This window comes from Terrapene carolina, unplaced genomic scaffold, assembly GCF_002925995.2.
Source record: "Terrapene carolina triunguis isolate 2854851 unplaced genomic scaffold, T_m_triunguis-2.0 Scaffold97, whole genome shotgun sequence".
Lineage (NCBI taxonomy): Eukaryota > Metazoa > Chordata > Testudines > Emydidae > Terrapene > Terrapene triunguis.
Window position 1 is genome coordinate 20,150,595 of NW_020664448.1, and position 27,967 is coordinate 20,178,561.

Consider the following 27,967-nt stretch of genomic DNA (forward strand, 5'->3'; position numbering starts at 1 on the left):
CAGAACAATAGTGCAAAGAATACGTGATAGAGAATCTATTCGTTTGATTTCCTATTTTGAAGATGAAATGCTTTCCAATAACCATAACCAAGGAGAGAGGCAAATGCCGCCTTGCAAACCAAAGACCAGATTTTGCCATTCTTAATTATTAAAACTTCAATTAGACCCAGTAAGAGTTGATTTAATTAAGAAGAATATCATTTGGACAAAACTTCACTTAAGCTGCTCTTTGCTAGAAATGCTTATGCTATTGTGTGTAATTAAAATAGGGATGAAAGTCGGGGGGAAAGGGGAAGGTCTTCTCCCTCAGGAAAGATTTTTTGAAACTGATACCTGACATTTGGATATTATGAAGCATTACAAAGTAAAAAAAAAAAGGTGGGGGGAGGGGCTCATCAGAAGTATTTTTGAGCCCCATGGTAAATTCTCTCTGGCAGAGGTGATTTTGCATTTTCATGATGGTGAGCTCCATCAGTAGCATTGAACAGTTTAAATGCTTCGAAAACATCCTGTTGGTATCTGTTCTTCTGTTGATGCCAGATTTGTCTTGTGGTTACCCTTCTAACAAGGGTATATCTTGAGCGGAGGACATTCAAATATATATCTGTGTATATATTGAACGGAGGACATTCAAATACCAAAGCAAATGCTCTATCACTCAGTATGGCAGCGCATAGCCCATATCCATCAAGGTGTAGTCTGCAGCTCCCTGGTGACCTATCATAACATAAGCTTTCATTTTTTTTAAAAAATACACCCTATGTTGTTGTAAAAAAAACCTTCTGAGTGTGCAGGGCTCCTTTCCTCAATCTTGAAACAAGAGTGAAGTTACCCTTATTCTGCCCAATGTGATGTTAACTCTGAAGCCTAATGATGTCAGTATAAACATCAACAGTGTTTTCTTCATAACTGTAAGTACTTATATGCCCTACTCCTTGTCATCACAGTACACCTCTACCCCGATATAACGCGACCCGATATAACACGAATTTGGATATAACACGGTAAAGTAGTGCTCCGGAGGGGCGGGGCTGCACGCTCCGGCGGATCAAAGCAAGTTCGATGTAACGCGGTTTCACCTATAACGCGGTAAGATTTTTTGGCTCCCGAGGACTGCGTTATATCGGGGTAGAGGTGTATCTATGCACTTCACAGGCATTAATGGATTTAGGCTCAGAACACACCCGTGAAGTAGAACAGTATTATCTTCATTTTACACATGAGGATCTGAGGCACAGAAGGGTTAAACCAACATTGTCACCGGATGTTTGTGGGAACTGAACACACAGGTGTTATTTTGGTTCCAGATGATAAGGCCGGTATCTCGTGTATATCTCTGTTATGGTTGTATCTGATATTTTGGGCAAATGGCTTTATGAACATATTTTTTCCATTCTCAACCCTTCTCTTTGTCCTGGAAACAGAGTAACAGTGTCTGCATACCTTCCACATACTCTTTGTACTTTTATAACTGTCTCACTAAGTGGCCTGACAACAATACCAGACCTGAGATTTGGCTTCATGAGAAACCTCACATCTCCTGTGTTTTGAACCAGGTAAAGGCTCCAATTAGAGACAGAGGTAACCCTCAGTCTCCCAAATTGGGGCTCAAGAATGAGAGAGATTTTATATCTAAAACTTTCTTTATAACCCTTTTGTTGCTGATTGAGAGTGTGCAGCTGCTGTATACAAAAGAGGGCCCTGGAGATTACAGAAGAAAAGGTGGCCTAGACTGGAGTGAGATAAAATCCTCCCTCTAGGATGTTCCTGTACACTGAGTCACTTTGTTTGTGAGGTGAGCGTTTCTTGGAATATCCAGATGTGTCTTGTGTCTTCCAGAAAATGAATCACCTGCTGCTGAGTACATGTCTTTTTTGCTAATTCTCATAAAGTAAACAGCTTTTGGGGGATTCACAGAAGTCAAATATGTGTTTTTATTGGCAATATCAAAGGAACTTTTGAATAGAGGGGTACTTGCTGATCTGCGGGTGTGAGCAGCCAAACATTTTTTAAACTATTCCCAGGAGCACTTCTGAGAATGATTTTTACAGTGCCAGAAATGCTGATTTGTTGGCACTGGAGCCTTATTCCCAAAAACCCCATCAAAGTCTGAGTTAAAATAAAGATACAAATACAGCTGAAACGTCTGAGCGATTGCCTTTCTTCTCAGTCGACTTTGTTTTGCTCTCTTTTTCTTACTTGTCTTGAGAGTGAGAAACTGTAGTGCTCTAATCTGAAAAAAAAAAAAAAAAAGCTGATTGATGAGATGTCCACATGAAGGCAGCAGTCAGACCAGAAGTTACCCTGGTAACAGGAAGTCCCAGTTGTTAGTTCTCTTTTTTAAACTAACAGGTGTCTAAAGAATCAATTTTAAGGTAGGGTGAATCATTACAATATACCTATGGGGGCAGTTTCGTGCATTCTTTATAGAGGCTAGGAATATTGGCAGTGGAACAGAAAAGTCTGCAAATTCTGCATATCCTCACAGACAGAATGCTAGCAAGATTTACATGAAATTTCATTCTGGGAACAAGAAGGTTAATCTAATGCAGGGGTCAGCAACCTCTGGCACGCGGCTCGCCAAGGTAAGCACCCTGGTGGGCCGGGCCAGTTTGTTTATCTGCCGCGTCCACGGTTTCGGCCAATCGCGGCTCCCACTGGCCTTGGTTTGCCGCTCCAGGCCAATGGGGGTGGCGGGAAGCCGCGGCCAGCACATCCCTCGGCCTGCGCCACTTCCCGCAGCCCCCATTGGCTTGGAGTGGCGAACCGCGGCCAGTGGGATCCGCGATTGGCCAAACCTGCGGACGCGGCAGGTAAACAAACTGGCCCGGCCCACCAGGGTGCTTACCCTGGCGAGCCACGTGCCAGAGGTTGCCGACCCCTGATCTAATGTATCACAATTCATTAACTTTTGGGATTTTTTCTTTTTTTGGGAGGGGGCCTGTTCCGGTATTGACACTTTTTTATATGAGGGTTTTTTCTGTCTTCATTACATGACCTATTACAAGTCACTATGTGACAGATTTTCCTATAGATAAAGTGAGAAGTACATAAAGTAAATATTTCTTTCATAACTTAATGTAAGTGTTTTATCTAGTGGATGGGGAATAAGACTAGGAGCTGGCAGACTTGGATTCTGTTGCCAGTCACTGGCCTTGCTTTGTGGTGTTCGGGAAGTCATTTCACTGCTCTGTGCCTGGTTCCCCTTTCCACCTTTTGTGTCTCTCTCTTATCAATATAGACTTTTGGTTTTGAATCCCAGCTCCCATTAGGTCCTAGATCGGATCCTCTAACATGAACTCCAGTGCCTGTGCAGCTTTATTGACTTCCACTGTACTTGTGGATTTCATTGCAGGATAAAAGCCTGTTTTGACCAGAGCCAGTTCATTTAACCCTTTTGTGTCTTCATTTGTGTTTCACACGTGGGTAAACAATACATACTTAATTGACAGGAATTGTGTGAGGCTTAATTTGTTAACTTTTCTAAAGTACCGGTACTTTGAAATCCCCACATGAGAAGACTGTAAAGAACTGAAAAAATACTTCTCATGTGAGGTACTACAGAATTCTGTTCTGCTATAGTAAAAGAGGCTGGGACATCTCATTGAAGTACCAGGGAAGACCTATGGTAGATTTTGTCTTGATTTAAAATATGACAAGATGCTGTCCTAAAGCTTAATTACTAGAGATAGGTTTCTGCATATTCTGATGACTATCCCATGGCTTCTCCCAACAGAGGTAGCATCAAATATCTCTGTAGAAGAGGATGATCCACCCTCAAAAGAACTTAAAATCTGTTCATTTAAAAACAAAAACAAAAAACAAACCTTAATTTGCTCACCACAAGTAATGCAGCCTCAATAACTAGGCAACTAATCCCCCTTAATGCTTAATCTCTTATTTATTTAATTTGCTTTAGTCACAAACAAACCACCAACAAAAATGTCCACCTGACTAGAGAAATATATTTCCACAAGCCTAGAGGCAAACTTCATGCTTCCTAGGTATAAATTAACATCCCAGCATCTGGACATGCTAGCATTACACGGGATCCGCGCTGCCAGGAAGGTACCCAACGTAAGTATCAGTGTTCCATCTCACCTTGGTAATCTTGTTGAATAAACAAACACATCAGTTTACAACAAAACAAGATTCCTTCCTATGTATAACTGGTACATATTTCATCTACCTCTGTGTTTCAAATGTAATGAATAGTATGACTCTTTTAAGCATTTAAAAATGTAGTTGCTGTGTAGGACCTGGAGAGTGCAGTTGAAGTTTTACCCATTGTCTTGCTGGGATTGAGACTTGGTTGAGGGCAAATTGTTTCTGATCTAATCCAGATACATTTATGCTAATTGGCAGGGGGAAGTAATTGGAATCATTAATAGAATTCATATTGACTCTCTTAGTTTTCAATGCCTTCTGTCTGTTTTGCAACCTGGAATTCTTGATGTATTTACACCTGCTTCTAGATGTCCCATGTAACAGCAGGAGTCAAGAATATATATCTACAGGTGGCCAGAAAGATGTTGTCATTTCAAAGACAATCTCACCATTTTGTGTAACACTAATGAAATTATGTGACGTACACAAGCTAATAGTTTCTTGGTTTAATCTCAAAGACATTGGAGGCTGTGTATTTTCAGTGAGGAATCCATGACTCTGGAATTGATTTCTCATGTTGGTTTGCCAGAGACTGATTTTTGTGGCTAATTTGGTCACACTTCAAGGCGCATGTTGCAGGTGTAATACAAGAGTATTACTTTGTGCACATTGGTCTTTACTCTTTTTTATAAATGTTTTAAGTTTGTTAACATGTGACCGCATGTATTAATCTGTAATAAAATGCGTATAGGTTTTTGGATGTGTACTATATTATTCACTTGTAGATATTTTGTTGGATCAGGTGCTTTTGTTTCTATTTAATTTCCAGTAAGGATGCTTTATATACTTTTCTTTATGTGGTGCTGCCAAGATTCTATGATGATGAGCACCTTAGGTCTTGTGTACACAATGCATTAGTCTGCACTAGAAGAGTGTAAATTCTAGTGCATACAAGTGTGTTGCTCACTAATGGGCCCACATTGACCCTGCTAGCGTGCACTAAAAGTTGCCTAATACCTTCATAGATTCATAGATTCTAGGGCTGGAAGGGACCTTGAGAGGTCATCGAGTCCAGTCCCCTGCCCTCATGGCAGGACCAAATACTGTCTAGACCATCCCTGATAGACATTTATCTAACCTACTCTTAAATATCTCCAGAGATGGAGATTCCACAACCTCCCTAGACAGTTTATTCCAGTGTTTAACCACCCTGACAGTTAGGAACTTTTTCCTAATGTCCAACCTAAACCTCCCTTGCTGCAGTTTAAGCCCAATGCAATACTGTTTAAAACTGGACTACATTAATAAGCAATAGGTAACTTTTAGTGAACAACATGCTAGTGTGCACTAGAATTTACACCCTTCTGGTGTGGACTAGTGCACCGTGTAGACAAGCTATTAGAAATATGCTTATAATTATAGATATACCATATGAATTTTCCACATAGTTGAGAGTTTGTTTTCTTTTTCTAATTTGGTATGATTATCATTGTGAACTTATTTATATTGTGGTGTTCCTGGAAATAATTAACTGTTGCTTTGTTTTTGTAGCTCAGTATGTATGGTGTTAAGATTTCCCTGTTATTTCTTATTTCTTTGACTGTTGATATGACTTTCACGTGGCATGATGACAAAAAAATTAATTGGGGAGAATTTTCAAATCCTCTCGTTAAAATATACTACAGTAACTTGTTTAATACAAAACAATAATTCGTAGAGAGAGAAAGAGAGCAGAAGGAAAGGATCATTGAGCCCTGCTCATGACCTGATGTTATTGCATTATATCTAGTGATTGGTTTCTCACCATTAATAGCTTTTGCATATGTGCTGATGAGACTAGTCCTGCTAGCCTTTCTTTGTTTTCTTAAAATACTCAGTTTGTTAGTCATTACAGGGAATCATGCAGGATAAGTTTTAGGCCTATAAAACACCCTGTCAGGGAACCGCAGCCAACCACAGGATAGACACTTTTATTACAATAATATAATGCAGTAACAAGAATTTTTTTAATCCTTAAAATGCTGTGGGTACTTACTGATTTCCCCTTTACTCCTTCCTTCCCAGTGCTGTCACTTCTAGAATGATGGCAGAGATCCCAACAGAGAGAGAGAGAGATGTCTTTTTCTTAGATTTACAGCCCATAAGCATCAGATTTAATTTTTTTTAAAGTAGAAGAGTGTAGCTCAGTCTGCCTTGTTTATAATCAATAATTTCCCTTCTGAATTATTTGTCATGCATCAAAGTACTCAGCTGGTGGGAATGTGGGATACCTGACTCCACATAAGGAAAGCTTTCAAAAGAGGGAAGGCGGGAGAGTGGAGAAATTCCCTAAAAAGGACATGTTTAAAAATTCAAAACTATACAAAGCATTTGTTGAAAAACTGAGTTGCCTGCATTAGCTCCCTTGCAGCTGTATTAGAATCGTACATGCTTTTCCTTCCTCCTCCTCATGTTCTAAGAATATGAGTAAAAACCACATACAGCACTCTGAACACAAAGGTCAGGCAAACCTCAACTCAAATGAAAAGATAAGAGAGGAGCACCACAAAGGGACTGTTGCAAAGATTTTTTTTTTTCCCAGTCAGAACCCACTCCTCTAGGTTTTTTGCAAGTTGGAATGGTCTGAGACATGCACATTTATGGAGCCAGTAGAAAGTATAAGTTAAACCAGTTTAGGCCCCAGTACAGTAAGGTACCTAAGCACGTGACCAGTCCCAGTGAAGACAAGCATATACTTAATGTCTCATTGAATAACTTGGAATAACTTTTAGACCCCAATTCAGATATGAGTCTATTGCCCTAAAATCATTGGAATCAGCAAAAATAACCACACAGCTAGTCTTTTTAGCAAATGTGCTAGCTTTTCCTTTCTGTTGGCTTTGAAGTTCTAACAAATTATTTACTTTGCAATGTTTTGTTTTTCAGGAAGGGAAGAAGAAGTTTGACAAGGAAAGTGAGAAATATTATTCCATTCTAGAGAAGCACTTAAATTTATCAGCAAAGAAAAAAGAATCTCATTTGCAAGATGTAAGCTCTTACCCTTATACTAGCCCATAAGTTTATCTTTAAAAAGAGTTGTCTCTAGGACATGCTGTCTTTAAAAAGAGTTGTCTCTAGGACATGCTGTCTTTAAAAAGAGTTGTCTCTAGGTCATTTTTCTTTACATAAAATGGTTGATGATTTCTGCCAGTCCCTGTTGCTAAGTACATATACATAAATTCTATATATGAGATTAATACTATTCTGATGTGAAATAAAACTAACAGGGTAGTATGTCCCATGTGCTCTGCCATATTTTAAGTTGCAAATCTAATTTTTACTATTTACAATATTTGTAATACTCTAATAAAACATGTATGACCTTTATTTGCAAGGTGTATATGGAATATTTAGAATTAATATAATTAGGCTATGCTGACTTTTTTTGTTATTTAATTGACTCCATTTTACATAAATTTTCGACTAGATAACTGAGCCTGAAGCATTTTAATCACACTTTTAATGCTTTTCAGAATGTCATGTTTTCTGCTTTAATCGGAGAGAAACATTCTTTCCATTATGAAACTATATGGCTGTATTTTATGAAATGAAAAAGAGTGCCATATTGCAAATAAATAAAGAGATTGCCAAAGGTTTTTGACAGGTTTTGTGCATGTGATCTTCAGGTAAACTTGTGTTTGTCATAACAAAATGTAGTCAAATATGACCTCATAAGATTCTTAGTTTGAGCAAAGAATGACGGGTCCTTACTTTTGTGAGTAGTACTTCTTTGCCCCAGCAGTTTCAACAGAAGTCAGTGGGCCTGATTCTGCACTGTGTACAGATTAAGGGAACTACAGTGATAAAAAACTATTCAGAGAGGATTGTTCTATTATGAGCACAAAGCTCTAATTATACAGGATAAAAGTATTTAAACCTGATCCTGGAATCTGATATGTGGAGCTCATTTGATTTCAACAGGACTTCTACCAGGGTCATAGCCTTAAATGTAGATGCATCATCCATTTTAAAGAGTACATCCTGTAACTGTTACTTTTAAAAAGCATGCATAGTTCTAACTTAGCAGAAGGATCCCCTTTTTAGCTATGTTGTTAGGTTAAATTATTTTCCTGTGCAGCAAATTACAAGTTATTTTTTTCAGTATTACTGACATTCTATTAAACTTTCCAAAAAAGATGGGTGTTATTTTAATAGCGTTATTGTCAATGATAAACTCTGAAAACTTGGAAACTATTTTGCTGACAAAATTCTACACAAAAGACGTAACCATCTCTCAGAAAGTCACAAAGTGTGGTTTATATTTACCTGATATAATAATGCAATTTCATAACATTTATTCTTTTATATTGTACTCGCTAAAACAGATGTCAGTATGATGAATCAACTGTAGAGAAAACAACATTAATTTTACAAGGTTTTTTTTGTTCCATTCACAGGCCAAATTTACATTTACACAACTCCGACAAGTACATAAATTCCCCTTGCATTAATGGGAAAATAGTTCCATTAGAGGTTAAGCAGGAAGTCAGAAAACAATTCTCGATGTATTTACCTATAAATCAAGATTTGGTTAAGACAAGTTAAGTGCTAATTTACTGTCAGGTTTAAATAAAGCACATTTTGCTGGAATGGTTATGCAGATTATTTATTATATTGCAGTTAAAAAACTAATTGAAATTAAATAAAATGTATCAACTGTGAATATAATTAAATAAACTGTCTTAGAATCACGAAGGATTTGACTTGAGCATACAAACTAATAGAAAATCACAGTAAAAGTTTTCCACTCTGTCCTTAATGATCACTTCATGCCTAGATATTGAATTTCATAAGGGATGCTAGTTAGTCTACTTTTCTAAAGGCCGTGATTGTAGAACATATAGGGCCTACTTCACCATTACATTGCTGCAGATTTATGTTGATATAACTGCATTGAAATAATTGGAGTTACACCAGCATAAAACTGGAGTAAGCACAGTGGTGAATCAGGCATTTAAATTATAAAAACTGGTTGTGGGGGAGTTAGATAAAGAATGGGGCAGCTTCTCTTGTTTTGAGTTTGATTCAAAATGTGCAATTTTAATATTAGGCATATGTTTAGTTTTGATGATAATACTCTCACCTCAGGTCATGGTTGTCCAGACTTAGCCAAGCTGAAGTTGGCACTAGCTGTGAGCCAGAGGGCCACATGCATTTTCCCTAAAACGGAGTAGGTTGCAAAGTTATTTATTTATTTGTAATGCAGAGATACAGCCACTACAGACTTCAGATCTCTGATGTTCCATCTTGATCCAAGTGGAGGCCTGTGTTTTCCATACATCTGTAGTTACAGGGCTATAGTCACATAGTAAAGATCCTTCTTTGTGCTAAACCTTGGGATATCACTGTCAAATAGTGTGTAAGATGAAGATCATTTGGGTATGAGTTTTGTCATAATATGCAGCACATTCCATAGTAGTACACGACTATTGAAATACTTTTTACAAACTGCACACAGTATGTGATGTCAAAAAAACAAAAACCCACTGTGACCAACTTTTTTACTATCCCTATGAGAAAACCTATGGAAATAAATGAGAATTACAGAATTAAAAAGGAATAGATCTGAATCAATGCTACAAGCATCAATTTTGGTAGCCCCCTATTGATCACTAAATGCAGATTCATGAAATTGAGCTTTCAGAATCATGATCATGTATGGAGGCATGTCCATCTTGCAAGAACAGATTGAGTTCTGATGCACATTCTACTGCTATTGCCAGTCAGTCAAAATAATACTGACTCTAACTGTCTATCATAAAAGCTGCTGCTGTAATTAACCATATAGTAAGCCATTCTTTACCATCGGCTGAGTGGCATACAAAAAGGTGTGAAAATCTTTCCTGCCTTGGAAAAGTTCAAATAAACCACTTCTTAAATGATTCTTACAACTGTGAATGCTCATTGGTCAAGCAAACTCATCAGCCTTCACAGAAGATGGCTTTTGGAAAGTGTGATTTGATCACTATACCCAAATGATCATTGTGGCCCAAGTTTTGGACAGTGTTTCAAAATGTGCTTAAGTCCCAATAAAGTTAAACAGGTGCTTACGTGCTTTTCTGTGGATGGATTAAAGCATGTTCTTAAGTGCTTTCCTGAACTGGGCCATGAAAGAGCTCTTTGCTAAAACCAAATTAAACTGTTTTTATATACAACCAAAAGTAAAAACTGAGGCCCATGTTATGCAAATTCTCATATTTTGCAATCCCATGAGTTAAAGTTTGCAGGATCATACCCTAAAGTTGTAACACATTGTTAAATTCTGCCAAATTGCATACCCTATATACCCTATATACCCTATTATAATATAAGATTTAAAAAATACTAAACCTGTTTTCTTTAAAAATGAATATTCTTTCTGTTCCTTGATGGAAACTATAAAACAAGCCATCTTCAATTTTCTAGCTTCACACATGTTTGTTATTTGAGTTCCAAATTTAATCAGAACATAAGAGAAAAATGTATTATTTTTATACTACCATAAATCAGAAATGGCTGAACTGATGTTACTGAAAGTTTCCACAATTAAAAAAAGAAATGCCCTTAGAGCTGGGACAAGACATAGACAATTTCAGCCCAAAAGGAACGTCCTTGAGGAAAGTTATGAATAACTGAAAAAATGGAACAGAGGGTCCTGTGGCACCTTTAAGACTAACAGAAGTATTGGGAGCATAAGCTTGCATCTGAAGAAGTGAGGTTCTTACCCACGAAAGCTTATGCTCCCAATACTTCTGTTAGTCTTAAAGGTGCCACAGGACCCTCTGTTGCTTTTTACAGATTCAGACTAACACGGCTACCCCTCTGATACTTGAAAAAATGGAGTTAAAATGGGAACTGGCCATGTGTTATGTCTCCCTCTAATGGCTTGTTTACATGGAGGATAAGATCCTACTACTCTTATCAGTTGGTGGAGTTAATTCTTTCTCTCCAGTGACAAAAGCCTTTGCTTTGGTGCTGGTGTTTCCAGGTTCGATCCCTGCCTATAACCCATGGTAGCAGTCAATACTCATAAATTTCCAGCAAATACTGCACACTACACTTTCTGGGAAAACTAAAACATGAAAATTAGCTATTGTGAACGTATAAAACTATAAAATATGTTTATATTCTCAGACAGCTGGATTCATATTATGAAATAAATGATAGGCTGCAAGATTTCTGTGTTTAAAAACATGTCCCTCTCTTTCTCTCCCTCTCTCTCTGTGAGATAATCTGTGGAAAAGGCATTTGAAACTACTCATGCTGGGAAATGTGCAAGGAATCAGTCATGCATGATATTCAAGAGAATCCTTAACAATGCACACCAACTTTGATGCCCCTTTTTGTTCTCTTGTCCCACTCCCTCCTCTGCACCTTTTCCCATGATGCTCAGAATGTGTGGAGCACCTTCCCCCAAGCCACCTTTCCTTGCTTCATGCCAGGTTCTCCTAAAATTCATATAGTATAAATCCAGGAGAGGAGAGAAAAGGAAAGAAGAGCAGGGTTGGGGGGAACCCTAAGGCCAAAATTTTTAAGCTTGGATGTCTAAACTTAGGGTCCTAAATCTGTATTTAGTAACCTAAATTAGGGTTACCATATTTAAAAAATAAAAAAAGAGGACACTCCACGGGGCCCTGGCCACGCCCCTTTCCCACCCCGGCCCCGCCCCAAGTCCGCCCATTCCCCAAAGTCCCCGCCCTAACTCCGCCCCCTCCCCTGAGCGCCCCGCATTCCCCCTCCTAGCCACGCGAAAAGGACTGCCCAAGCACTACCGGCTTCACGGTTTGCCGGGCAGCTTCCAGACCCTGCGCTTCCTCAGCGCAGCTGGAGCCTGGGAGGGGAAGCGCCCAGCCGGTAGCGCTCGGGCTTCGGGCAGCCCCCATGCCTCCGGACCCTGCGACCCCGGCCGGGCACTTCCCCTCCCAGGCTCCGGCTGCTGTGCTCCTCCCCTGACTCTTCGGCTCTGTTTAAGAGCCGAGCTGCCCGAGTGCTACCGGCTTTGGGCAGCCCCCATGCCTCTGGACCATGCGCCCCCGGAGCCCGGGAAGGGAAGTGCCCGGCCGGCGGTATTTTTCCCGGACATGTTCGGCTTTTTGGCAATTCCCCCCGGACGGGGGTTTGATTACCAAAAAGCTGGACATGTCCGGGAAAAAACGGACGTATGGTAACCCTACCTAAATAAGTGCCCTAATTTTCAGAAGTGCTGAGCACACACAACTCCCACTGACCTTAATGAATGCTCAGCAGCTCTGAGTGGGGAGTCACGTATGTAAGTGCCTTACTTTAGGCACTCAGGTTTGAAGATTTTATCCTAAATTAATGTAACCATCCTGATGTGTCCTTGTCTTACTCAGGAACTGTCTGATTTTATTTTATCCTGTCCTCTTTCTCCCTTTCCTTTTCTGTTTTGTCTACTTATGACCTTGGCCTGTTGTGTCCTGTTACATTTAGACTGCGAAACAATAAGGGGGACTGTCTCTATTTGTGTTTCTATGGCAGCTAGCACATTTTTGCATGCCCAAAATAATAATGTTCCTTGCTTTAAATCTTGCGTAGTTGATCCTTGACTGCTTTTTGTCATCCTTCTGTGTTCCTTGCACTTTTGCCAGTTTAGGTTGTATTTGGTGAAGGACTAATGTCTGGACTGGTGACTTGTACTGTGTACCACATTTCATCCTGGTTCACTTTGAAATGGCTCACAGAGAAGAGTAGGGATATTAGCAAAAGGAGAGTTGTGTTACGAGCATAAGAGTATATAGGGCTGGGAAATAAAACAGGAAACTGGAACTTAGGGGACTCTTAAATAAATAGTTAATAATGGAAATACTAAGTGAGCCAGTTATAACCAAAAATTAATATTAATTTTATGTACTTCATTTTTATTTTTAGGCAGATATGCAGATTGACAGAGAACATCAAAACTTTTATGAAGCGTCATTAGAATATGTGTTTAAAATTCAAGAAGTACAGGAGAAAAAGAAATTTGAATTTGTTGAACCTGTAAGTTTTGTATTTATTTTTCACTTCCTTTACCTACATTTACAGTGAATGTATTTAAAGATGAAAATTTTGGTTAATGTTCTTATTTTTTGGTCTCTTTTTAATTAAAGGAGTTCTTGAAAGTAGTTCATGAGCAAACAGGCATAAAGTTCTTTCCTTGGGAATTATCCCCATTTCTTAAAGATTTGCACAAAAGTTTTCATGTGTACTGTGAAGTAAAATAAGTTTGAAATCTGCATGATATTTTAATGACTGAACTTAAAAGGTTGTGTCTATGCAACACGTAACAGAGATTTCCTAATATAAAAATTGGCTCAAAATTCCAAACATATTAGTCTTCAAGTGCTCAGAGTATGAAGTTTACCTCATGTTTAGTTTTGCTAAGTTACATATGAAATAACATGAATAGATTATTAAAAATTCATTTGTATAGTTATTAAGGTATTTTTGTAAAGTTATATAATGTCTGTAGAAGAACATGTCTGAGACCACTGTGTGACTGGCAGAAGTTGTGCCAAAATTTTAATAAATAGGACTCTTCAGTTAAGTTTATAAATCTATATTTAAAGTATGTCTACACTGCAGTTAGACAGCTGTGGCTGGCCTATGCCAGCTGACTCAAGCTCCTGGGGCTTGGGCTAAGGGGCTGTTTAATTGCAGTGTAGATGTAGATGAGACGTGGGCCCGGCCCCTGAGCTCCTGGCTGGGGAGCCTAGTCCCCGGCCTCTCCCCCGCTGTCCCCCCTCCCCAAGAAGAGCTACCCTAAGTGCCTATCTTCATGTATTTTGAGATGAGAATATATTTCAAAGTGAATATTTGCATGTTGGTGAGAAACTAATGAACCTCGATCCAGCGACTAAAAATACCCATGACTAAAACATAGCCTTACTTATAATTTATATTATGGACTTGCTATCAGTGAGGATGTAATGTACACCAAAATAGGGAGGAGTAAGGAAAGATGCAAATCAGAGCGAGGATTTCACCCTCATTTCATATTGGGGCTGTAAAAATGGGATTTTAGGAAAGATTTGAAAAGCATGAAGAAACAGGCTTGCTGAGTAGATTTTGGAAGACACAAGGTAAGTGAAGTAATATTTTTTATTGGACTAACTTCTGCTGGTGAAAGAGACAAGCCTTTAAACTTACACAGAGCTCTTCTTCATGTTGGGAAACTTAGGGCAAGTCTACATTTAAAACACTGCATCGGCACAGCTTTAATGAAGGCGCTCTAAAGTGAGGGGAGAGAGAGAGAGCTCTCCCGTCAGTGAAGTTAACCCCCAAGAGGCGGTAGTTGTATTGGCAGGAGAAGCTGTCCTGCCGACATAGCGCTGTCTACATGGGGAATTAGGCCAGCAAAATTATGTCGCTTAGGGGTGTGGATTTTTCCAGTGTCCATAAATTCATTACTTTGCTAGACACAAAAAATCATGGACTTAATAGAGACACTGGATTCATGACTTATTACAACAGTCTATAACCCATTAACAACCCTCCCCTCAGCTGCTTCTCTCCCCCTCCCTTTCCTACGTATGACTGTAGGGGTGTGAATGGCCACTTCACCTTGAATGATCCCTTGAAATATGTGTTAACTACATATGTTAAACCATCTGTTCCATCTTGTATATAACTGTGACATCTGAGGTAAGTTTCCCAGACCTGAAGAAGAGCTCTGTATAGCTCAAAAGCCTGTCTCTCTCACCAACAGAAGTTTGGTCCAGTGAAAGATGTTACCTCACCCACCTTGTCTCTCCAATATCCTGGGACCGACATAGCTACAACAGCATGGCATACCTAGATTTTGGAAGGACATTGCAAGCTAAAAGGGAAGCATGGGGAAAAAGGCTTAGAGACATTTGTTGGTGAAGATTTTTACTGTTCCACTGCAAAACATTATTTGTAGTATCAAACACATTCAGTAGGAAAAAAACCCAAAACTTTAATCTCACCTGAAGATTTTAGGAAGTCCAAAGTGCCAACTTTCCATTAACTTTCTCTTCTATAAGGCTGTCCTTATAACTGTATGCAAGCATCAGGGGAAATGATTCACAGGTTGTAGATGCATTTTAGAGTGGATTTAGGTGGGATGTTAACAATTGCATGTTAAATGAGAGTCTTAATATTTTTTCATTTGAAATCAGTGGAATGAACAATAGAGACTGACTTTCTATGTTTTTCTCCCTAGTGAAGTCCTAGAAAGCAGCAACTAGTGGTAAAAAAAATGTGGCCTGTTGAGGTTTAAAATGATGTATATAAAAACATCATACTGTAAACACTTACACAGAGGGTAATTGACAGACAAAGTCACTCATTTCGTATATTTCAATAGGGATTTTGGAGGGCATTAGACAGAGTTATTTCTATTTTTTTATTTATTTTTTTGCTGTGGAAAGTGTAGTGCAAATTACTTTCAGATTCCTGAAAAATGCCATCTTAAGTAACTTCTGTGATATTTATCTTATTTTAGTATATGATGGAATTGATTGCTCAATGCAGTTCACAACATATGCTCCACATGTGCACAGATACCACTGAGATGAGAGTCATATAAATTCAGAAACATTTAATTGTTCTTCATTAGCTGTGCTAATTATAAGGTATTTTGCTGGTATCATTCCTCTGATACTCCAGCCTAGTATCTCATTCCTTTATACAGTTTGAAGTGTCCTAAGTATAACTAATGAATACAGGGAGTTGTATTTTTATTTTATTAAAATTTCCCTTCAAAGAGATCTGTCAATGAGGAAAGGAGAGATTCTGATGTGGAGGTAAAAGGAGGGGAAATTGTTGTGCCAATCAGGACTCATAGACTTTAAGGCTAGAAAGGACCATCATGATCATCTAGTCTGATCTCTTTACATTGCAGGTCACAGAACCTCACCTACTCTCTCGTGTAATAGATCCCTAACCTTTGGTTGAGTTACTGAAGTCCTCACATCATGATTTAAAGACTTCAAGTTACAAAGAATCCACCATTTACACTAGATTAAAGCTGCAAGTGACCCATATCCCATGCTGCAGAGGAAGGTGAAAAACCCCCAGGGACTCTGTCAATATGACCCAGGGGGAAATTCCTTCCCGACCCCAAATATGGCGATCAGACCCTGAGCATGTGGGCAAGACTCACCAGCCAGACAACTGGGAAAAAAATTCTCTGTAGAAACTCGCCCCATTTAGTGTTCCACCACCGACCATTGGAGATATTTGCTACCAGCAGTCACAGATCAGCCATATGCCCTCGTAGGCAGTCCCATCATACTATCCCCTCCATAAATGTATCAAGCTCAGTCTTCAAGCCAGTTAGGTTTTTTTGCCCCCACTGCTCCCCTTGGAAGGCTGTTCCAGAACTTCACTCCTCTGATGGTTAGAAACCTTCGTCTAATTTCCAGCCTAAACTTATTGATGGCCAGTTTATATCCGTTTGTTCTTGTATTGGCCCTTAACTGAAATAACTCCTCCCACTCCCTGGTATTTATCCCTCTGATGTATTCATAGAGAGCAATCATATCTCCCCGCAGCCTTCTTTTGGTTAGGCTAAACAAGCCAAGCTCTTTGAGTCTCCTCTCATAAGGTAGGTTTTCCCTTCCTCTGATCATTGTAATAGCCCTTCCCTGCATCTGTTCCAGTTTGAATTAATCTTTCTTAAACATGGGAGACTGTGTGTTCCAGATGAGGTCTCATCAGTGCCTTGTATAATGTTAGTAACACTTCCCTATCTCTACTGGAAATACCTCGCCTGATGCATCCTAGGACTGCATTAGCCTTTTTCACGGCCGCATCACATTGGCAGCCCTTACTCATCCTGTGATCAACCAATACACCCAGGACTTTTGCCACCTCTGTCGCTTTCAACTGATAAGATTCCAGCTTATAACAAAAAAAATTATTGTTAGTCCCTAAGGGCTGGTCTACACCCAGCCGCTAGTTCGGCGGCTGGGGATCGAAGTTCTGGGTTCGACTTATCGCGTCTGGTCTGGACGCGATAAGTCGAACCAGGAAGTGCTCGCCGTCGACTGCGGTACTCCAGCTCGGCGAGAGGAGTACCGCGGAGTCGACGGGGAGCCTGCCTGCCGCATGTGGACCGCGTCTGAACGTGTAAGTTCGAAGTAAGGTATGTCGACTTCAGCTATGTTATTCACGTAGCTGAAGTTGCGTACCTTACTTCGACTTGGGGGGTTAGTGTAGACCAGGCCTAAGTGCCTGACACTTTGCACTATTAATGTCCCTGCATACTGAACCTTGGAAAGGTTCGGTGTTGTGGGAAACAAAGTGGGTAAAGTAACCCAGCATATCCTATGAGGTGTGTAATACCCATTGGTGCAGTGGAGGAGTGGGGGGAAAAAGAAGTGGGTAAACTACCACTTCTCATTTGGGGAATATGGTGTTTAGTTTAAGTTAAACTGTGTTTGCCCAAGTTTAGCCTTGTCTACACTAGTGCATTGGAGAGGGAATTGCCAGGTAGGAGGATAGTCTTCTTTTTGGGGGGGGGGGTTATGAGGGAGGGATGGTGGATGAATCACGCTCAGTGGATTATCTCTAAGATGGGGGCTCTAGTGCTTTACAAAGGTCCTATGTATCCAACCCCAGAGGCCATGGGTCTACTTCTGTGCTTGCTGTGCAGTGCCTCTCATCTCAAGACTCTGGCCTTGAAGTCTTCAAAACCCTTTGTCCTTGGGGATAATAATTTCCATGGAGACAATGACTCTTGTGGGTAACCTGTGGCTTTTGCAGTCCAAGAGAGTTCATACTCAAAGGATGGCAGGGGTATCTTCAGTACTGTCCTGCCTTTGGTGGTTCTACCAAAGAAAGGAAGCTATAGAAACACTGCAGTGAATGCTGTCCACTGGACAGTGAATCATTGCGTTCTCTAGCTGCCCTTGCCCTGTCCCCTTCCTGAACACTGTTGCTGGGTGGGGTAGGTCCATTTAAGAATAAATCTAAACCTAGATATATAGACCTGGCTCAAATGTTAGCAGTTTTTGTAGTCTGTTTATAGATTTTATTGCATTATGATACAGAAGTTCCTCTTACTTATTTTTCTTGTTGATAATTCAGGTGTTAGAAAATGTGTTTGCATCAGTAATGTTTTTGTGGACTCTCTTCATTACATTTTATTAACATTACAATGATTGGGGAGCTGCCTCTACTGTATTACAGAGACAAAGTGGGAGAGATAATATCTTTTATTGTACCAGCTTCTGTTGGTGAAAAGGACAAGTTTTCAAGCCCCACAGAGCTCTCCCTGAAGTCTGGAGAAGGTGATCATAGTGTCCAAGATAAATATAAGGTGGGACAGATTGTTAAGCATAAAGGGTTCACACACTTATAGGAGACACACAAATTGAAGTGGGCAATTAACATGTCTGCAGTTGTAGGACAATGGAAGGTTAGCAGGCAATGCAGGAGTGTGTTACAAAATGTTGTAATGGGACATAAAACCAGTGTCTCTGTTAAGTCCATGGTTTTTAACGTGCAGCAGAGTTATGGATTTAAGTTCCCTTGTCTTTTGAAAGTGTTGTGCATGTTTCCTGTGAGGACAAGGACTGGGAAGTCAGATATGGAGTGATCGCTTTGTGAAAAGTGTTTTGTTCATGGGTGACAAAGTGTTTCTGTCTGTTATCATTTGTGTGTGTGTGTGTTCATTCAAGAGTGTAGGGATTGTCTTGTTTCACCCACATGATTGCTAGTGGGGCATTTGATACTCTGGATGAGGTACACCATGGACAGGACCCATGGACCTTGAAAGGTGTGTTGTGTGGGGTATTGATCATCGTAGCAGTGGAAATTTGTCTGCAGGTTTTGTATCTGTTGTTCTAGCAGGGCCTGGTGCTGCTTTGAGTTGGTGTGTTCTGGTCTGTGGGGAGCTTATTTCTGATGATGAGGTTGTGGGGTTCTGTCAAGGCAAGAAGAGGGCTTTGGGAAAAGATCTATTTCAAGATGTGGTAGGTCCCCCCATCAAATATGGGTTGTATCTGGGATCCCCCATATGGGTTCTAGTGTGGGGTAGTAGGTGATAACTAGGAGTGTGCAGTTGGTGGTGGGTTTATTTTTTTCCTGTATTGAAGCAGGTTCTCCTGGGGTACTTGGGTGGCCCGTTCCATGATGCAATGTACTTCTCTGGTGGAGTGCCCTTCTTTAGTGAAGGCAGTTTTAAGTGCGTTAAGGTGTGTATCCCAGACTTCCTTTTCAGCATACATGTTGTAGCACACAGCTCCCACCACAGGGCAATCTACCATATTACTTGACTCTTTTAAAACTAATTCTTTCTTGGAAAACAAGAGTGAAACCTGCATGGAGATGGATAAATAATGTTTTGAACTGAATTCTGAAGCACAATTTAAATTAGTTCTACAATAAACCTTGCAACACGTTTAAAACCAAAAGCAAATAAATAAATGAAAACAACCTCTCAGACAACTTCTGCTATCAGTTATGCCAGTGTGAATCCAGAGTAACCCTGTGAAAACCAATGCCATTTTCTCAGGATTTACATTGGTTTGATGGAAAGTTGAATTTAGACTTCTCTTAATGCTTGCTTAGTCGGACCCTGTTCCGTCTTTTGATCTCCCTCTGATTTCCATGGAGCAGGAGCAGGTCCTTAGAGATCATTAAAATCTGACCTATCTGAAGTGTGAGGAATAGGATCATTAACTAGTCATCAAAGATTTAAAAATAAATAAAACTAATTCTAATTGCGTATATGTTTATGATGGTCTCGTGTAAACTTGAGCTATCTAAAATAAATACTGTTTTTTATTAAAAAGAAATTTTGTCTAGATAGTAAAACTCAAAAACCAATTTCATCTTTTTTGCATTTCCCACAACGCTATTCACCAAATTCATTTTAAACTGGATAGCTAAGTACCTTTTCGTACTATATGCATAAATAAATTGAAGTAAGGAGACAGTGACTTTTGGCTGATGCACTGCAGGCCAAAGGTTAAATTCCTCTTCTGTCCAAAACCTAAGTACAATCTTCTTCCTGTGAGAATGAAATGACCAAGCAATCTCAGGGTCACAAACTTTACATAAAAATAAATAAAGGCCCAAGCAGTCTTTGGATTCTATTTCAGGTTCTCTGTTGAAATCCTTGCAGCTCTCGCAGCATGCAGACAGATTATTGTTTTAAATGAGTACAAGTCTGATTTCTGTATTGATCTGGCTGATTAGGTATTCAGAGTGAAGTAGCAGTAAAGTGCTTGTTGCACTTGGAAAATTGATAATATAAACACATTGGGGATTGTATGTAACATTTGGTGAAACCAATCACTTCTTAACACATTAAGATCACCTTGAAAAATACATATTGAGAATCATCTTTAAAAAAAACCATTCGGCATGCTTTCTCTAAATTTACATGTAATGGGCCAGACTCTGACATAGTGCTGCTTGTAAGTAGCCACCAAAAAGCTACAAACATCATGAGCTAGGGACAAAAGTTTTTCACCTCAATTTTGGCTCCCCAAACACAGTGCTTATTAGGCCAGGCCATGATCTCTCCTGCAGGGGCTGTGGAAGGGCATCACAGAACAGGGTCTCCTTCCACTATCAGTGGTGTTTACATACATGCATACCTGCATCCTCAGTATACATGATTTCTACACAGGGCATGAAATACATCAGGGGACTGAGTGAGAGAGACACGTTAACATTTTGGGAGGTGGGTAGGTGGGGGGGGGTGTTTGGGGAGCCCTTGACCAAGAGATTCCCAAGGCCAGATCCCATGCAATGCACAACCACCACACTGCAAGAATAGTCACTTAAAAACAAACAAACACAACTTAATGCACCATAGCTAAAACATAAAGCATTTTATCCTTATATTTATCCAGTTGTGTTATCCTTTCTTATAAATTCAACTTTGCTGCCATCTAGTGCCAGGTATTTTTTTCTCATTTCACAGTATGCTCAAACCTTAACAAAAGCCCTTTGTATTAGGGAAAATGAAGACAAAAAAATATAAAGGACATGTGTGAAGGAGGTTTGCTGATTTTTTTTTTTTAATGCATCTTTCCCAGAGCTATAGAATAAACAGCCAAAAGTGAGTGTTCTTCACAAACAGGTCTTAAACTTATCTTTAAAAAACGTATAAAGTGACACAGCAAGAAGGGGTCAGTGCATTTTTTTTAATAGTTTAGTCATTTAAAAAAGCCCACCATAAGCATAGAGTGCATTCTTCTAATTTTGGTTTTTCACATTAAAAAAAAAATTTACAGAGTAGCTTTAAAACAAAAGATGTCCTAAAAATATTTTAGATGAGGAAAACGCAAATTTAAAAATTCCCTAGTCAATGTTAATTCTCAGATCTTGGCTAGAGCTCTGATTTTTTCTGAGAAATTGTCACATTTTATTTGCAAAACCTCTAATAAAGAGAAAGTTGCAAGGGACAAATCTTTAGGTGGTGTAACTTGCCATCGCCCAATTGAAGTCAATGAAGCTATGACAATTATACACCAGCTGAGGATCTTTCCTCTTGGCTGTGTAATCTGCAGTTGCTTTGAAATGGACATTGCCATGTAATTCAGAGCCATATATGTAAAATAAACATAGGGTGTTAAAAAAGCTTAATGCGCAAGAGGTCTATTTTATGTTCCAGGCTCTGCCGCTGACTTGCTGAGCAACCTTGAGAGCTTTATTTCTTTGTCTCAGTTTCCCTCTAGGGATAATAATACTTACTGACCTACAAAAGAGTATTGTGAAACTTAATGAATTGTTGTTTGTAAAGTGTGTTGAGAAACACAGATTGAAAGGCCCGTAATGTTCTGCTCAGGACACCTAGAACTTAAAACCACTGTGTTACCCCTCTGTCTCAGCAGGTGAGAGCTTTGCTGGCGATTAGACTGTGTGTCAGCTCCCTGCCACGCTAGTCTGTGTACCTCACCGGCAATCTCCTTGAGACTCTGCCAGTCTAAACCTTGTCTTGCAGGTAACAGTCAGTTAACCCCAGATATCGAGTTCCCTGGAGATGTCTCTCTGCAATGTCCAGTTCCTCTCACTGTGACACACTCCAAGGAGACGGTGCACCTACCGGCCTGTTAAGTTAGCTGAAGACTCACACTTCACTTTAATACACAGCACCGAGGTGGTTCTGTAATAAAACAAGCATAAGCTTAATAAAGAACAGAGATTTAAGTGCTACTAAGAAAGAGAAAAAGAGAGAGGTCTGGTTACAAGCAAAACAAAACATGCTTTCTAGTGACTCAAACTTAATTTTAGGAATTTACAGTCTTTGCCTAAGCAGTTTTCTTACTTGCATCAAGTTACCGGCATCTCTAGCCCTCCAGGCCAGGGGATCCAATTTTCACAGGCTCAGACGATGTTGTATTCTCTGTCCCCTAAGTGGTGGATAACTAAAATGTGTCTTTGTTCCCCTTATATTGACCAAAGACCATTGTCTCTGCGTCAAAAACCAGGAAGGCTTCCTGGGGTACAGACTCTGACCTCTGGTGAGCTCTCTAAGTTACTTCCTCCATTAGCTTGATTGCTTTTTTTACCTTATATGCAAATATACTTTAATTGTCCTCTGCCTGTATTCAAGCCAATCAGACAAGGCAATCCACATTCCTTGTCTAGGGCAGGCTCGATGTATGTGTAACGCCTACAGACCCTGGTTATCGGCGGGTGGGATTGAACCGGGGATGTCTGGAGCTTAGTCCATGAGCCTCTACAGCATGAGCTAAAAGCCAACTGGCTGTTACCTAAGGCTGTAGAGCAGACTCATTTAACTCTCACTAAGTGGTCTTGGTGCCACTAGATGGGACAGAACACCACACCAGGAGGAGTGTGGGTTACACATGCACTGCCTCCCAAATATATTTTAAGAATCTATGTCGGCACACATATGTAACTCTTTGTACCCAACCAGTACGCACATTACAGTGATTTGTCAGGACCAGCATGTCACCAATTTACATACGACACATTACAAGATACTTTTTAGATACATATTATGACAACAGGTGTTGGGGGTAGTGAGTGTGCCCAGCCTGATATGAGTTACAGTATAGTGGGCCCTCTACCAGTGGGCATTGAGGGATTTTTTGGGTCATAGGGTCTCTAGATGTACAAAGTATCATCCTCAGCAGCAGCTTTATTTCAAATATTCAACTGCATTGTTCGCCACCCTAGAATGCAGTACTCTGTTGGCACATGAAACAAGTGAATGAGACAGAACAATCTAGTTTCAATATCCCAGGTGAGAGAAGTGCAAAAAAAAAATCATATAAATTGCACAAATGGTGAAATCAGTACTTTAAAAATGTTTCATTTTTCATAATCTGTGGTATTGCTAACATAAATAAAGAAAAAATGCATTAAGCATTTGATTTCCGCCTTTTCAATTATGTATCCAAGTGGAAAACATCCTTATTGTAGATTTGACTTGTATGTCAAACATAAAGTACTATAATTATAAAAATAGTACTAATAATACTTTGTATCTATAGTGCTTTCATTTTCAGGCTCTTATGTTTAGATAATTACAGTAAACTAAATTATGCCATATGCCACAAGAAAAACTAGCTATAAAAGGTTTAATAGTGATATAACTTGCTGCATTATCAGAAGTCATCCTCTTTTTATTATCAATAGGCACAGTATAAAAACAACAACCTAAATACAAGGCTTTTAAACATAAATAGATGGCAGGATTATATTTATTAAAGGACCAAAATGAGTTTTTCGAAAACTTCAGTGGAACTCTTTCCTGCTTAAATGTTAATTAAAAAAAAAAAAGTCTTGATACAGATTTAAATTTCTTTACTGGAAACTGTAAAAGACATACCAGTTAAAGTTCATCAGAGTTTATATTTTGTTCTTTAGAGCAGGAAGACGTGGTCTGGAACTTTTTGTATTCATTTCAGTTATAAAGCTGTCCAAAACTTATTTTCAAGACTCTCATCTGGAGAAAATAGGTCATAGACAGAGATTTTGGAATGAGGAAGGTGGAAAAATGTTCTGAATTGTCATAGATTCAAAACAAAACAAAAATCCCTTGAACTTTGAAAGTTTGCATTCCTTGCTCATGCAAAGCTGCCATTCAAAGTGATGAGAATTTTGAGTGTTCCAGGAATGCATGCATGGGCTCCAAAAGTATTAAGATAATAGTTTTGCTAATTAGAGGAGATCAACAAATAAGGTATCCTTATTTTTTGTTTTCCAACATCTTAAGATTCACCTGTATATAAGGACAATGGGTCAGTTGTGCTTTGAAATTGCTTTTCTCTTTTGCAGTTAATAACTTTTTCTGCATGCAGATGTGGTTGCCTCATCTCAAAAAAGATATATTGGTATTGGAAAAGGTACAGAAAAGGGCAACAAAAATGATTAGGGGCATGGAGCGTCTGCCATATGAGGAAAGGTTAATAAGGCTGGGACTTTTCAGCTTGGAAAAAAGTCGACTAAGGGGAGATATGATAGAGGTCTATAAAATCATGACTGGTATAGAGAAAGTCAATAAGGAAGTGTTATTTACTCCTTCTCATAACACAAGAACTAGGGGTCGCCAAATGAAATTAATTGGCCGCAGGTTTAAAACAAACAGAAGGAAGTCTTTTTTCACACAATTCAGTCAACCTGTGGAACTCCTTGCCAGAGGATGTTGTGAAGGCCAAGACTATAACAGAGTTCAAAAAAGAGCTAAATAAATTCATGGACAATAGGTCCATCAATGGCTATTAGCCAGGATTGGCAGGGATGGTGTCCCTAGCCTCTGTTTGCCAGAAGTTGGGAATGGACGACGGGGGATGGATCACTTGTTGATTACCCATTCTGTTCATTCCCTCTGGGGCACCTGGCGCTAGCCACTGTTGGAAGACAGGATACTGGGCTAGATGGACCTTTGGTCTAAGCCAGTATGGCCATTCTTATGTTCTTATGTCATTTCTAAATCAGCATGTGTTCTGTTATATTTGTGATGATTCATATTTATAATGCCTGTTTTGATATTCGTGGTTCTTAATATTTGTAATGCATGTTTTGGCATTAACATCTTATTTTACCTTTCCAGCTTTTGGCATTTCTTCAGGGATTATTTACTTTTTACCATGAGGGATATGAACTGGCCCAGGAGTTCACCCCATACAAGCAACAGTTGCAATTCAACTTGCAGAATGTAAGATTGAACCGTATTTACTACAATTTCTCAGCTAATTGAATTTCAAAATAATAAAAGAGCGAGTAGAAATGCTTTATTGCAATTCTAAATCTTGAAATGTTTTGAAACGTAAATAAAAAAATATGAATAATTGAAAAGTGTTTGCTGAATGAAAGGTATGGCATCAAGTTTCTTTCCACCAGAAATCTTTGAAAATCAGTTGTCAGATGTTTGATCCATGATCTCCAGGTTTGACTAGTGCAACTCACTGTCTCCTCAATTCACAAATGTATCCCTGTACAGGACATCACTTAAGCTCACACTTTAAGTTCATATTTAAGTTGTCTTGAATAGAGATGGACTTAAGCACGTGCTCAGGTGCTTTCCTAACTTAGGCACTATGTCCAGGAAATGCTTCATGTGGTACAGAATGCAGCAGCTCATCTGTCTAGCACCACAGGTTTCCATGATCCACTAGCCCTGCTGGTCTGTTGTCTGTACTGACTCCCCATTGAATATGGAGTGTACTTCCAAGTCCCTGTCTTGATACTGAAAGTCATCCAGGGGATTGGCTCTAGTTACCTGAGAGATCACCTCTCCCAAACCTGCAGCCTACAGGCCAATTGCTGGTCTCCATGGCTCCAGGGGAGATGTGCTGACAGGACTTTTACTGCTAGCTGCTGCCCCTGCAACCACTCCCTTAAGGGTGAAGGACTCCACAGTATGGAGGTGGTTTTGCCCTGGACTGTATTAATGTATTCTTCTTAGGTTTGATGTGAGATACAATGTGTATCTCACTTGGCCCCAACCCTTCTATCCTCCTTTATGCCTGCTCCCACATGTGGATCCTGAAACCCATGGAGAGCACGGTCCAAGGACATAGAGTGGTGATCGCTAACACTGCCCTCACTTCACACACAGGTCTGCACACAGAAGTCCCCCTCTGTCCGCAAGTCCTCACAATCTTTTCTTCTTCCAAATTGTATATTTGCCACTTTTGTTAAAGGCACAAGGGGTCACTCTTGCTTCACTGCAGGGATGAGAAAATACCCATGCTCCAGTCCAGTGACTTAAGTAGTTTAAAGTATGGGAGATCTCCACCAGTCTGGGTCTAGGATAATGGACCAAAGATAGATAAAAAATAAATTGAGACTGTGTTAACACCTTCTATGTAAATGTGCCACGAGAACCAGAATTGCTAAATTGTTTCTCCTGTTTTACCATTAGGTAAAAAGACATTCACCTCTTTCTCTTGTTTAAATAATTGTTAATCTCTTTTTTAAATTGCTTGTGGGATGACATCTGCAGGGCCATAGCTCTGGGTCAGGCAGCGAGAAGAAGAAACCTTTTTGATTTCCCCCCCCAAACATGTGAAAGCTAGACACTTAAAATTATGTAAGCAAAAGGGTGATGAACAGAAAACGGCGATGGTTTTCCTGCAGGAGAGAGAGGGGGGAGTTAGTTGGGTGTGGTGGTGATCAGGGAGGCATATAGGAAGCTCTCAAGAGACGAGGAAGTGGAGGAGAAAAAATGGTGTCCACTCCTTTGTCTTATATTTTCAATGCTTTAGTTTTCTCTCTTTTTGTTTTCCTCTTTCCTGCTTCTTTCATCTTCCCTCCCTACCTTTTGCCCTGCTATCTCACCTTCATCCTCTGCAACATGTGTTCACTCCATCACATCCACTCTATCCTTTGGTCTGCCTCCTTTTCCCCTTTTGTTCTTTCCTCTAATAGCCCCTTTCACAGGCCAATACTCACCTGCAATGTAGAGGAGTTGAGCAGAAGCTTGAATCGACTGAGCTGCCTGTAGACTCATCACTCACAGCAGTGCCCAGTCTCAGACTGAACTTGAATCACACTTTCTGCATGAGGGAAGGCTGTCTCAAGAGGGTTGTTCATTGGGTGACCTGATAGAGGGAAGGACAACAATAATATGTGACAGCCCTTTCTGAAGTGATAGGTCCTGAAGAGTCCACATGTTCTCACCCAGCCTGATGTCAGTTTCACTGGATCAGCTTGCCAGCCACTTCCTTCAGGTGGCCACTCTGCTTGGTTTGACAAGAACTGAGACAAAACGCTGTCTTGGTTTAAAAAAAAACATCAGCAGTGACATATGGATGAGCACTGAAAACAGGGTCCTTCCTGGTTTCAGGGGCACAGGGGTCGTGATGCAAAGCCCATTGAAGTCAATGGCCAGACTTCCAATGACTTCAGTGGAGTTTGGATTGGACCTTTGGTCTCCCTAGGAAAAAGTTTTCTTTAAAAGTTCTTGGAGGAACCTTGCCTCTTTAGACTTCGCTACCTAGCTAAACACAATTTGCCTCAGAGAGGAGTGCTTCAACCTGCATGTGATTATACTAATGCTTAAAGCCATGAATGTATGGGGCTTAATTTTTTTTTGTCAGTTAAATCACTTATTGTTTTCTAATTACAGTGGCATGAGTTTACAGTACTTACAGTGCTTTACTTACAGTGCTTTACATCTTCAAAGTGCTGTACAGACATGGGCTAAGTAAATTTCAGCTTTAGTTTAGTACATACTGTTCCTACTTCACAGGGACCTTGTGAGGATTAATTAGTTAATTTCGGTACATGAAAATATAATACAGTATATACCAGTTAAGTACTAGGATTAGGATTATTCTTACTGACCTTTTAAAATTTGCTGCAGGAACAAGGTGTAATTTTCACAAACATGCAAATATCTGATTGTATGTTTTGACCAGATAGGGCTAGATTTTGCAAGATA

At 39.7% G+C, this 27,967-nt stretch overlaps 1 protein-coding gene across 1 annotated transcript in view; it reads left to right on the top strand.

The window, feature by feature from the left end:
* ARHGAP42 (Rho GTPase activating protein 42) overlaps positions 1 to 27,967 on the top strand; it is a 281,853-nt gene that overhangs the window by 189,093 nt on the left and 64,793 nt on the right. Inside the window, exons 5-7 of the mRNA XM_026651599.2 lie at positions 7,033 to 7,134; positions 13,015 to 13,125; positions 25,133 to 25,237. Of these exons, the coding sequence (XP_026507384.1) occupies positions 7,033 to 7,134; positions 13,015 to 13,125; positions 25,133 to 25,237 (318 nt within the window). The remainder of the gene's footprint in view (positions 1 to 7,032; positions 7,135 to 13,014; positions 13,126 to 25,132; positions 25,238 to 27,967) is intronic.